The sequence below is a fragment of the Clarias gariepinus genome, chromosome 19 (assembly GCF_024256425.1).
Source record: "Clarias gariepinus isolate MV-2021 ecotype Netherlands chromosome 19, CGAR_prim_01v2, whole genome shotgun sequence".
Taxonomy (NCBI): domain Eukaryota; kingdom Metazoa; phylum Chordata; class Actinopteri; order Siluriformes; family Clariidae; genus Clarias; species Clarias gariepinus.
In genome coordinates this window covers 22,607,567-22,621,690 of record NC_071118.1, presented here as the reverse complement: position 1 = coordinate 22,621,690, position 14,124 = coordinate 22,607,567, and the positions used below count along the sequence as shown (strand labels likewise).

The following is a 14,124-nucleotide window of genomic DNA, read 5'->3' as shown; positions in this document are numbered from 1 at the left end:
AATAAGAACGGTCAGCACGAAATTTGACTTTCTTAATGTAATTGTCAATAAAAGCCTTTGACATTTATAAAATGCTTGTACAGTGCATCCAGAAAGTATTTACAGTGCATCACTTTTTCACATTTTGTTAGGACACAACCTTATTTTAAAATAAATTAAATTAATTTTTCCCCTCAGAATTCTACACAAAACACCCCATAATGACAACAGGAAAAAGGTTTACTTGAGAGTTTTGCAAATTTATTTTATTTAAGAAAGCATGTGTACATAAGTATTCACAGCCTTTGCCATGAATCTCAAAATTGAACTCAGGTGCATCCTGTTTTTCCCTGATCATCATTGAGCTGATTCTGCAGCTTAATTGGAGTCCACTTGTGGTAAATTTAGTTGATTGGATATGATTTAGAAATGCACACACCTGTCTATATAAGGTCCCACAGTTGACAGTTCATGTCAGAGCACAAACCAAGCATGAAGTCAAAGGAATTGTCTGTAGACCTCAGAGACAGCATTGTCACTGAGGTCTACAGACATTTTTTCATATGTGACTTATTTTCTACATTTTACAACAATGCTGGGGATTTCAAACTATGAAATAACATATACTCAGCAAAAAAAGAAACGTCCTCTGACTTTCAACTGTTTTTACTTTCAGTAAACTTAATGTGTAAATATTTGTATGAACACTAAAAGTGTCAACACCATAAAACATAAACTAAAAATGTTTCACAATGTGTCCCTAAATTAAGGGAGGCTCAAAATCAAAAGTACCAGTCAGTATCTGGTGTGGCCACAAGCTGCTTGAGGTACTGCAGTGCATCTCCTCCTCATTGACTGCTTATTGCGGACAGTCTGAGCACTGATGGAGGGATTGTGTGTTCCTGGTGTGACTCGGGCTGTTGTTGTGGCCATCCTGTACCTGTCACGCAGGTGTGATATTCGGATGTACCGATCCTGTGCAGGTGTTGTTACAGGTGGTCTTCCACTGGATGATCAGCTGTCCTTCCTGTCTCCCTGTAGCGCTGTCTTAGGCGTCTCACAGTGTGGACATGACAATTTATTGCCCTAGCCACATCAGCAGTCCTCATGCCTCCCTGCAGCATGCCTAATGCACGTTCACGCAGATGAACAGGGACCCTGGGCATCTTTCTTTGGGTGTTTTTCACAGTCGGTAGACAAGTCTCTTTAGTGTCCTGCGTTTTAAGAACTGTGACCTTAAATGCCTACTTTCTGTAAGCTGTTAAGGTCTTAACGACCATTCCACAGGTGCATGTTAATTAATTGGTTATGGTTTATTGAACATGCATGGAAAACATTGTTTAAACCCTTTACAATGAAGATCTGTAAAGTTATTTTGATTTTTACAACATTACTGTTGAACCTCACAGTCCTGAAAAAGGGACGTTTCTTTTTTTGCTGAGTATATATATGGAATCAGGTAATTATGTAACAACAACAACAACAAGTCAGTTGTTATTTTAAGACACCAGGGTCAGCCCCCCTGGAATAATTCTTAAATGAACAGTATTTTCAAGTGCATTTGCATAACCAAACATCCAGCACCATGTTGAAACTGACTTAGTTATGAAGACTTTACAGATCACGTGTACATTAGCAGACACATCTGAACATTAACTGCTCAAAGGAGAACTTAACTCAATAGAAGACCTTGGGATTAATTTAAGTTGACCTCTAAAATGCTCTCGTGGAAGAATATTTAAAAATTCCCATTAACAGCTCTTAAACATTGTAGAAAGCCTTCCCAGAAGAGTTAAAGCTTTTAGCAGCTAAGGGTGGGCCAACATCATATCAAACACTATAGATTAAGAATTGGATGTTACTTAAGTTCATATGTGAAGGCAGAAGAGCAAATACTTTTGCCAATGCAGTTCCTGCGAGAACAGTATTGTCAAATGCATTTGCAAACCCCATCAAGCACCATCATAAAACTGCCTCTCGTGAAGACCATTCCAGGAAAGCAAGAACGAAACTTACCACTGCTGCAGAGGAAAAGTTCATTTAGAGTTACCAGCCTCAAAAATCACCAATTTATGGCACCTCAGATTAGAGCCATTATAAAGGCTTTACAGAAGTAGCAGACACATCTCAGTATCAACAAATTGATTATTTTGGATGCCTCGAGCATTGTTTTACAATGTAGAAAGAGAGAAAAAATTAGAAAGACAAATAAATGAGATCTTTCCAACATTTAACTGGTAGTGTGTATCGTTCTAGAGTGTAGAAAATAAATCACAAAACAAAAGCATTGGATTAAAAGGTGTGTCGAGACTCCCTCTGTGTATATTTGTTGTAAAATACTCCCACTGAAAATCTGGCAAATGTTGATCTTTGTCTCTGTTTGGAAATCACTTAATGATTCACTCAAAAAGCAGCAGATGGACTCCTTAAAGTCTATTATTTTAAGTAAATATGGTTTACTGTATGAACCATATTTGTCATTTTGTTACAATATAAGATAAACCACAGAATCAGGATTATTAGTTTTAAGCAGGATATTTCTTTGATGTAAGTTGCTAGGCTGTGGCCGATTAAGCTAATTAGGTCTAATCAACACTGCTAAAACTTTGACAGAAGGCATAGAAGTGCTAAATGAATAATGTAAACAATTTACTGTAAAGTAAGGGAGAGATTCTATGTCCTAGAATTTAATATAAGATATACCTACTAAAAACTGAGTACTGAGGTTTAGGATCAAAGTATCACTTTGTGAACTGTGTCGCTTTGTGAACTGTGGATCAAGGTTTAAAAAAACAGCTTAACTGGAAAAATCAATAGACAAAATATAATTTGGCCAGGTTTCGAGTCAGACCTTCACTATAGATTACAAGGAGAGACCTATTAACCAAGTCAGCACCAATGCATCGGCTAGTTTGCAGTACACTTGTCATTTTTCTGGCATTGTTTGGATGCCATGTAATGGGAAAACGAGCTCAGCGAACTGCTGACAGGCTCTATCAGTCACTGTTATTTGTGGATAATGGACAACGCTGGGGAACATGGGGTCTTAAAGAAATGTGTCCAAATGGTTACTATGCTGCAGGCTTTAGTCTTAAGGTGAGTGTTTGGTTGTTGTTGTTGTTGTTGTTGTTGTTGTTTTAAGACAGGTACAATACCTACAATGTAAGTTTTTCTGTTCACACTAATTATGTCATGTTTTTCATTCGTGCATTACTCTATTTCCTTCTGCTTTTGCTGGTGAGGGTTGCAGTGGCAATCAACAGAGAAATATATTTACTACATAAGAATACAGTAAAGAATATTTTCTATAGTAACTGTGTCCTCAGGTTGCAGGTTACTGGGAATCGTTGCTTATTGGTGATAACACCGCACTAAATGGAATCCGTCTTCACTGTGTTAACTCACATAGAGGATCAGGACCATACTCTGACTACGCCACAGTACAATCAGACACTGGAAGGTATGTACTTTAAACCTCATTTCATTCTGCATCACCCCTAAGCTGTATGGTCCCTCTTATTTCCTTTATTATTAAGGTTTTAACGATAAAAGAAAAATGGCCGTTTGTGGAACCATACTAACAAACGTAACTAGTGTTTAATTTTAGACCTCCCAGTAAGAATCACCTGGGTAATTAACTGGAAAGTCATTACAGAGATTACATTGCCTAGTGTAGAAAATGAGCATAGAAGTCGTGGCAGGGTTGTGTTGAACCTCTGGAAAGAGTGGTTGCTCTGTTTGGGCAGACTGTTCTGTAGATTTTCACAAAAGACACAAACTGAATATGTGTATTATGTCTATCAACAGCTTAATATATTAGCTTAAGATATTGCTGCTATACCATCTTTGCCATTGCTATGGAGCTGACTGTCCATGACACCCTCTGCTGGCTGGTTTGCATACTAGAGTTAATCATGGTTGACTGCCATAATAGTTGTTGCATAAACGGTACCAGTATAATCTGTACTAGTGTCTTAAAGCACTTTATCAGGGATATATGATGACTTTGGTATGGTGGCTGTTTATTATATTTCACAATAAGAAAAGCAATAGGAAAGTCATTATGATTATAAATCACCATTTACACTCTGTCTTTTTTTTTCAGCATAATTTTTTTTTTTTTTTACAAACAAATAAAACAGTAACAGTGTGAATGTTTGGGTTTTCTTTTTTTTAGCTGGGGCAAATGGACTGATATTCAGTGGTGTAATTCTGGGATGTTACAAAGTTTTCAGCTACGTGTGGAACCTTACCAAGGAACCATGTGGGATGACACAGCAGCAAATAATATCAAGTAACTACACAAGCTCGATATTACATAATTTAAAAACATAGGCTACATCTACACAACCTCAGCAACTTTTGTCTCAAAACATTAAATGCAGTTTGTTTGCTAATAGAGCGGGGCATTGGGTACTGTCTTAAAATGCTAACAAGATGTCAGGCTAAAAGGAGCAGATTAAAAATCTTATAAAACATTTTGAAAGACTTAAATTAAAAGACTTTTAATTTATTATCACTTTAAATATTTTTCTTAACAATATACAGTATAATCACATAAAATACAACTTATACAACTATACAACTTTTCTGTTTTAGACTCAATATATGAAATCTGCTTAATATTTACCAGGTTTAAATGCAGTGGGGATGATGAGGAAATTAAAGGTGCGGGAATGTCTTGGGGTGACTGGGGCTCATGGAGTGACCCCTGTACAGGAACAGGCATCTGTGGGATCCAGACAATTGTAGAGGAACCAAAAGGTGTGGGAGATGACACAGCGCTGAACGATGTGCGATTCTACTGCTGTGAATAAATTTAATTTGTGTGTGCATGTCTATGCTTAGATTCTACAAATCTGTAGCTGTTCTGAAGGGTTATACACCATTATTCTCTGTATTTTCTGTAATTACAGAAATTGCTACTTTTTTGTTCATCAGTTTCTTTTGGCTGTTCATCTGCTATTTTCTTCAACTCAGTATGTGATATAATAAAAACAGACAAACAAAAAATCATAAAAAGTGGATGTTATATCTGTCTTTCTTCAAGTCAAGTCCACAAGAATATTATTGTTATTTTTACTATATGCAATATAATTTTTTATATATTTGTTCGCCCAGCTTCGATACAATTATTAGTAAGCTATGACACACCTGCGACCCGGAGATAAACACACACATACATGACGGGGTGTCAAATATTTTCTAGGTTATTCATGGAAGAAGAAGTTTGTACATACTTTGCCTAACACCCTTTATTCTACAGCATATCTTTTACATCAAAGACCATAAGCCATTTAACATGTTGTAGTAAAATCTCGGTAAACAAAGGGAGAAAGTTTTATAGATATCCAAAGGCAGTAAGTATTGCCATGTCACGGATGGGGTAGAACGGGAGTGAACCCAATAGCAGACAGTTATTCTGAAAGCTGCTAATTCCAAAATGCTGTTTACATGAAATACACCTGCTTCTGAGCAAGTTTAAGCTCACGGACATGTTGCTATGACAGCAAATGCGCATCAAAGAAGGAAACAATCCAAAATCAGTACAAATCCACAACACTCAAATCCAGTTAACTGAGTTAGCAACGTACGAAGAATAGACCCCAGGAGTTTGTGAGAGTGTTGATAGGCACAGGGAGACCTTCCTGTTTAGAGATGAGATAATTAATTAAAGAAATAAAAGGAAACCAAAAGAAAACTGAAAACCCAAGATAAACAGAGTTCCGCCGTCTATGAAGAACGGACAGGGCTCTGGCAACTAAAAATAAAACGTATGATGTTATAGAAGTTCATGATGACTTCCTTGTTTTTTTGTGTGTGTGTGTGTTAAGAGAGACTCTGGTCTAGATCATGAATCATTGTATTATTATTATTAATATTATTATATATTTTATTTTATGAAGAGAGACAGCATTCATTGTAATACAGTACTTGTGCTATTATTTAACTATCATATGTCTATGGTGGTTTCTTCTAAAAACAGCCAATCTCAATATTAAATCAAAGTTTGAACATTGAATAAACATCTGAATATTTCACATGGAAATATGTTATTTCTACAATATAAATATTTAAAAGCACTTCTCATCATGTTCCTTTGTTAACCGTAAGAGGAGGAGACTTCGGCAGCCAATGTTTTGTTTTCTTTCTTTTTTCCCCCTTGACAGCAGCATATAAACAGTCCTACATAGCCTCAGTGTATTTTCAATTTGCTAAGAGTTTAGTACTATTTTTGGACGACTGTGGGAATCGAATAACATAACTATTTTGAATTAAGGTTAATCAAAAAGCATGGATTTTGTGCTCAGAATGGTTTTCCCTCTGTTTGTTCTTTCTTTTGGGCAGTTAATAAGCGTTAGTAATGGACAGGGTGAGAGACCATATAATAGCATGATTAAAGTTAATAATGGAGGGAAATGGGGCTCATGGGGGAGAATAGAGATGTGTCCCGCTGGAACCTATGCTATAGGCTTTGGTCTCAAAGTAAGTATATTTTACTAAATTAATAACAAATACGTTTTTTATATTGCTTCGTTGTAGCGAAATGTTGTGATATTGCATAAGCTTATAAAAAATTATGCCATGGCCGTTATCAAGTTAAAAGATGTCCCAATGAAATATTACAGCGTATCCCATATGAATAATTTTTGCTGAATATTTAAATAATTTAATTATTATTATTTCTTTATGTTTTCATTTCAGGTTGAACAATCACAAAAAGGGGGAGATGACACAGCCCTAAATGGAATTTCCCTTCGCTGCAGCGGACCCTCATTGGATACTCCATCCTCTGCTACAGTCCGGTCTGATGAAGGAAGGTATAGTTTCATATGCAACCAAAATTGTTTATTTTACACTAGCTGGAGTATGGGTCATTAATGGGTAAAGAGTTTGTAGAAATATTTAAAAGGTTACAGCAAAAAATAAGCTGATCAGATTTAATGTAATAATATTATTAATGTAATCATATCATTAATACATCTCCCTGCCTGTCTGTACGATGGAACTCTCTGCCTAACTTATTAATACAAATAGTATCCTATGCCTTGTTTACACTAAGGTGTACTTTTTTTGTCATCAGGCAAATAAACTCCCTGTTTAGTAATCGGCGGGTGAATCACAGATGAAAATTTTTTTTTTAAAAAAAAAAAAAAAAAACCATATCGGATTTTAAGTTTTGTTTTAGAACTACTCCCCCATGTTTAGTAATACCACTTATTAAGCTTAAATTATTATTATTATTATTATTATTATTATTATTATTATTATATTGTTCATAGCATTGGTTTTACACATCACTTTAATTTCACTTAGGTTGCAGGTTAAACCTGAGGCAGATATCTAAGTCCTGAAAAGTTTTATTAATTGCTCATATCTTCACTTCTCAACATTTTGATTTTAGCACATAAATGTGGGCTTTGAGTTCGGAGATTTTACATAAAACATCTATCACCTCGGACTGCTGCAGATATGTTTGCTCTAACATTTACTGTATGGCATAGGTTTAACTTCAGGCAAGAACTTTCATTAAATTCTGTTTTGTGTGATGCTGTGACAAATTCTGGCTGGACAGACATACAGAAAGAAATTTTTCTGATGTTGGTTTTGGGTTCTTCAATGTATGGAACATAAAGATATAATTGAAAGTGGTAGTTTTGACCAATATACAGACAAAACCTCTCTTTTGTTTATATACAGATTTCATGCTATTTTCATTGTACTGGAAAAAATTACTGTGGCTGCCTAAAGCCACATCTACTGTATATTAATATTCATCTTTAGAGGCAGCACTTTGAGCGCTAACTTCACATGTATCACTGCTTTTAAAAATATAGCCCAGAAAGCAATTTTACCTCTCTCAGAGCAACCTTAGATGCAAATGACAGATTATAAAAGAATATGATACAATGACAGGTAATAAGTCATGAACAGGTATCGATATAAAATATAATATAATAATATGTGAAGTAGGCTAGATAGCAAGAATACTAATGTTAGTTTTTATAGCAAGGGTTTAAATGGCCAAAAAATGCACCCTTGGTTTTTAAATAGGTAAACCTGGAAATAGCAGTCTGTTTGTCTGTTTTAAATAAAACATCTTTTTCAAGGTTTAAGATCTTTAAAAGGGCTTTATCATTGGCCTAACTTGGCTAGCAGCTTAACTGCAGAGTCAATGTTGCCCACTGCTAAGACAATCACATCTTCCAGATATCAGTCAGAAGTCAGAAGTTGCTTGATAAGAATATAATAAGATAAAGGTTTGGTTGTTTTCACAGACTATGCATTAGAATATTATAATTTGTGATAAATTACACCTCCCCCTTTCTCTCACACACACACATTCATTGATTTTAAATATATTTCTTGTTGATGACAAAAAGAGCTGATTTATCTTAAACCTTGGTGATAATGATAAATTTTGCTTATGTTTTAACACCTCACCTAATAGGTATGAAATATTCAATAAAACATCTATCATCTAAACCTGGAAACCTAGATATCGTCTAATCCTAAATTCTGAGCCACTATATAGAAAAGGTATTTTTTCCCTTAAAGCTGGGGGTCTATGACACAGGACACTTGGTGCAGCAGCGGTGGAGTGTTAACGTCATTTCAGCTACGTGTAGAAGGCCCTCAAAGATTTGGTGATGATACTGCTGCCAACAACATTAAGTGAGCAATATCTAATAACTGCTTGTAATTCAGTATTAAAAGGAGATGTGTTTATTTAAAATCTCTCTATATATAAGACTATGTTTATAATTTGTTAATAGTGCTTTATTTAAGTTTTTTAAAACTGTGTTAACTATTCATTAAGGTGATTTACTTTTTTAACCTCCAGTAACTTGTATGAATAAATGTGGCTTAATGGAATAATGCTAAGCTTGTTCTTTAATAATAATAATAAAAAAAAAAAAAAGGTTTAAGTGCAGCTCGGGAGAAATACTCACCGGCGATGGCATGTCCTGGGGACGATGGGGTGAATGGAGTGCTTGTTGTCATGGGGAAAAGATCTGTGGGATCCAAACAAGAGTTGAGCGTCCACAGAGAGTTAAAGATGACACCGCCCTTAATGATGTGCAATTTTATTGCTGCTCCTAAGGTACATTTAATTAAGGTTGTATCATGAGAAATACAAAAAAATAAATTCTTGTCTTGTTTGTAGAAAAAAAAATCAAGGTAATTTTTAACAAAACAATGTAGATTTGTTTTAATGAGTTGCGTGTTTATTTGACATAATTACTTAAAAGGTAAGCTTTATATAAAAAAGTTATTTAATTTGTTATCACAAAGTTTAATGCATGTGGTAATCGTAAATATACTTTGCAAGTACCTAAAATGTCTTATGTCCAGTCATTTATTGATAGTATCATCTTTTCAGTTGCTTATTTATCTTTATTGCAGGTAATGGTATGAGTATTAATATAAACATGATTAAACACATGAGTATTACTGTCATAAATGTATTGGAAATATAAGGAAATCTGAATTAATTGTTAATATTCCACAATAAATTTGTATGAGTGTCCTCTGAAAACTTTAAATTGTAAGCACTTTTTTGTGTGTTCTAGTAAATGAAGGCGGCATGGAGAAAAAATAAATAAAAAGGACCTTCTTCCTCCATCCTTATTCTGCTTTGTCTCATAATGGAAATTTCCCTTTCTATCATTTACTACTTTGCATCTAAACCTTTAAATGCATAAATATAATCATGAGCTGCATATAGATTTCTGTCATTCCAGTGACTTTTTTTTCTCTCAAGAATATGTAATGCATCAATAAAAATATGATGGTATACATCAGAGCTTTGGTTTGTGTGTAACTTTCATTTGTCTTCACATCATTTAGTTGACCTGTTTCTAAAACTTAAGACTAACATAACTTTAGGCACCTGAGAGGAGTGTGATGACATCTCCCTCTAACAAATCGTTACCCCAAAGGAAAATTAAGGTGATAGCCAGACACAAATAAAAAGCTTTTCTATGTGTTTTTGCATATTTGTTTTTTTCTTAGATTTTAGTTTTGAGTTAAATTGCTACTATTGTAACATTCCTACTTGCTTAGAGAGAAATACATAATAAAGAGTGATAGGAATTAATACACAGTGTGTTTACTTTAGTATTTTTCAGGTGTCTGTTGTGAGATGCATATACAGTATCACACATGTGGTCATACAGTATGCAGGTGTCCTGAGTTCACTAAGCACATTTAGAAAGAATTAAAAATAGCAATCATTCCACATACTTTTGCGAAACTTTCCCTGTGAATGACAACATTGAGTCTATAATTTTGCCTGAGTAAACCAACAGAAGTCAGGAAAAAAAAATAATAAATACTGTATAATGAATACATTTACTAAAAAAAAAGGGCTCCTTAAGGCTTAAAGAGACAGTATATACATCATGTTCATTTGGAGTTATTGGCCCAAAAGGGTTGTTGTTGTTATTCTTGGTGTTCTGTCCATTTGTATTTAAAATCCATTTATCACATTCAGTTAAGCACAATAAAGGAATTCCAGTGATTTAATGCATGTTTTTAATAAATTGGCCAGGGCTGTATTTGTGTATACGATTTGTTTCAAAAGGTTTTGAGGAGCTGGAAAAGAAAATGCACAGTTCAAAATAAAAAAATAAACTAATTGGAGATTTGTTAGCTGCACATCTAAATATCTAAATAAACTTTTAACAGTTAGCACCAGTTCATTCCAAGTTTGTAATATGTTTTTAGTGGCTGGTATAAGGTTGTCTAAGGTGGTGATTCAACAGTACTGTTTACCTATACTGGAAGTTTTTGACTATTGTCCTGCTGCATAATTCAAGTTGAGCTTGAGATCACAAACTGAAGGCTGGACATACACATTCAGTACTTTCTAAAAGAATGCAGAATTAATGGTTGCATCAATTTATATATATATATATATATATATATATATATATATAATGTAACGTGTTAATTTAATGCCAGAAGTAACAGGAAAACACACCTTCCAAAAATTTAAACTTTTGTCTTTTCAGTTCACAAATGAATTGCTCAAAAGTCTTTATATTTTTGGCAAACTTGAAATGAGACTTTGTGTTTTTTTGGTCAGCAGGGACTTTAAACTTGAAACTCTTCCATAGATGCCATTTTTGTTTATTTTCTTTCCTATTGTTAATCCAGGAACACTGACCTTAAAAGAGGCAAGTGAGACCTGCAGTTAGTAGTTTAGATGCTGCTCTGGGTTCTTTCTAGACCTTCTGGATAAGTCGTCATTGTGTGCTTGGAGTAATTTTGGTAGGCTGACCACTACTGGGAAGGTTCAACACTGTTCCAAGTGTACTCCATTTATGAATAGTGCCTGTAACATTGGTTGGCTGAAGTCCCAAAGGAATAGATCTGGCTTAGTAAACCATTCCAGACTGATAGATGATAGATTAATGAGTTTGTTTCTCATCTGTTCTTTAGATTATGGCATGATTTGTTGCTGTTTGCTTCACTTTTTCAGACAGTTTCTATTTAGGTGATTTACTGATTTAACAGGTTTGGCAGTAATTAGGCTTGGGTGTGGCAAGTACTGTAATATTTAACTTAGCTTACTAAAAAATGTGAATGTAAAAATTCTAAAATGGTGTGGCAGTGTCAAGTACAGCTGTGCTTTCCATTTGTTGTTTATGTTTATATTTTATGTTCTTTAACTCTTCCATCATGTGCTGTCATGACTTTGCAATACTATTAAAGCTAGAAAATAGTGTTACTTATGCTTTAGCCTGGATAAATCCTCCTGGCCATGAGAGAACCTACATAACCTGGACCAGTAAAGATGCAACAAGCCTTCACACAAATAAAGGAGGAAGAAACACCAGGGAAAGAGACGGGGTTTGGAACAGACTGCAGACAAGAGAACATACAGTAGTCCACCACTGCTCAGCAACCTTCTCGCAAATGTTCAATGCTTTGACAATAAGTTGGACGACATCCAAGCTTGAGTTTGTTTTCATAGGGACATCAAAGACCGTAACATTATGGAGACATGGCTCTCTCACAAAGTACCTGATTATGCCATTTTACCATCTGGTAATCTTTGTTTTCTAATCAGACAGAACAGAGGATTCTGGTAAATCTAAAGATGGAGGAGTGTGCTTTATGAACAACAACAAATGGTGAAACCCCAGAAACATTTATAACATATTCACCTGACCTAAAGCACATGTCTATTGTTTGTCAACCCTTCTATCTGCCCCATCTGATGTTGTGTGGGACATGTCCTGAATCAGCTTTGATTACATCAGCGTGTTTAGAGCAGGTGTGTGTGCACAAATCTCATAAGTGTGTGTGCATGGAGAGTTTGCGTGTGTGTATGTGCGCCCATCTCATAGGTGTGTGTGTGTGTGTGTGTATGAGGCGCCGTATAGGGCTTAAATCAAACTTTACTCATGCACACACATATGAAACACTTGCATACACATATATGAAACACTCACACATACATATATACTACTAACTGCTCAAACAACTACATATGAAACACTTGCATACACATATATGAAACTCTCACACATACATATATACAACTAACTGCTCAAACAACTACATATGAAATGCGCGCGCACATACATACATACTTTCCGCGCATATACATACATACTTTCCGCGCATATACATACATACTTTTCACGCACATACATACATACTTTCCGCGCACATACATACATACTTTTCGCGCACACGCACGCACACACACACATACATACTTTCTGTGCACGCGCACAAAGCCAACTGTAGCGGTGTAGGGAACGAGTGAACAACGGATCTTTAGTTTAGCGGAAAAGGGAATGGATAATTTCCTATAAGTCATTACATATCGCTGGAGTGTGAAAAAAATTTACTCGAAAAATAATTTATATTTTTATTATAATTATTATCGAGGCGAGGACATCATATAAATAGGACACAATAATTTACATTTTGATTTAATAAAGAAACCATTCGTATTATATAGGCTAGTAATCTGTAAAAATAAATAAATAAATAATAAGTTTTATATTTTTTTATGGTATCAGTTTTTGTTTCAATAAATAATCTATATTTAATGTCCGTAGCGTGAAATTTCCACAGCAGCAGCGACAGGTATCCGAGGTGCTTGTGTTACCATGGTAACGCAAGGAGGAAGTGACGTTGCATGGTGTTCTGAATGGTGGAATTTTGTAGAGTGAAGTTCCCTTTTTAGACATTTCCTGCGCAGGGAGTAGGGTGTAGGGTGTAGTCATTTCAATGTATATGAACTTCATTCTCCCTGATTAGTAGTAGCGTTTCTTAAATAGACCGTTAATGGACAGTTTAGAAGACAACGAGTGATTTATTTATTCACAAAAGTGGGTGATATGGGGGGTCGGAACAATGTTTGTCCCGTGGGATTCCGATGAGTTGTTCATATTAGCGAAGGCGAGGAAACACATTTCACAAAACAGTATTTCTTTCTGTTGTAGGATCCGACATATTAGCCACAGATTCCGTGCTTCAATTTTCTTTTTGCAAATCATCACCTGCGTTTTCTGCCGCTGAAATATTCAGACATTATGTGGATAGTTCTGAATACGCCATGTGATTGAGCAGTGATGATACAAACCAGTACTACCATTCAGGGAGAATGAAGCGACAAGTCCGTCTACACTGAAATGCCTTCCGGTTACACTGAAATGCCTTCCTTTTACACTGAAATGCCTTCCGGTTACACTGAAATGCCTTCCTTTTACACTAAAATGCCTTCCGGTTACACTGAAATGCCTTCCTTTTACACTGAAATGCCTTCCGGTTACACTGAGAATCTCATAGGTAAATGTGCGCGGAAAGTATGTATGTATGTGCGCGGAAAGTATGTATGTGTGTGCGCGGAAAGTATGTATGTGTGTGCGCGGAAAGTATGTATGTATGTGCGCGCGCATTTCATATGTAGTTGTTTGAGCAGTTAGTAGTATATATGTATGTGTGAGTGTTTCATATATGAGTATGCAAGTGTTTCATATGTAGTTGTTTGAGCAGTTAGTAGTATATATGTATGTGTGACTGTTTTATATATTTGTATGCAGGTGTTTCATGTGTGTGTGCATGAGTAAAGTTTTATTTAAGCCCTATATGGCACCTCATATGTGTGCGCATGTCATA

At 35.3% G+C, this 14,124-nt stretch overlaps 2 protein-coding genes across 2 annotated transcripts; both read left to right on the top strand.

Annotated features, from left to right (window-relative positions):
• The first annotated feature begins 2,817 nt into the window (after positions 1–2,817).
• On the top strand, positions 2,818–4,979 carry LOC128507568 (vitelline membrane outer layer protein 1 homolog). Its single transcript, XM_053478587.1, has 4 exons — positions 2,818–3,075; positions 3,306–3,439; positions 4,157–4,273; positions 4,613–4,979. Exons 1-4 carry the CDS (start codon positions 2,878–2,880, stop codon positions 4,794–4,796), a joined length of 633 nt encoding a protein of 210 aa, XP_053334562.1. The 5' UTR covers positions 2,818–2,877; the 3' UTR covers positions 4,797–4,979.
• Positions 4,980–6,216: 1,237 nt separating this feature from the next.
• LOC128507569 (vitelline membrane outer layer protein 1-like) lies at positions 6,217–9,730 on the top strand. The gene is made up of 5 exons (XM_053478588.1): positions 6,217–6,465; positions 6,685–6,800; positions 8,539–8,655; positions 8,904–9,085; positions 9,555–9,730. The coding sequence occupies exons 1-4, from the start codon at positions 6,274–6,276 to the stop codon at positions 9,082–9,084; spliced, it is 606 nt and encodes a 201-aa protein (XP_053334563.1). The 5' UTR covers positions 6,217–6,273; the 3' UTR covers position 9,085; positions 9,555–9,730.
• The last annotated feature ends 4,394 nt before the right edge of the window (positions 9,731–14,124 follow it).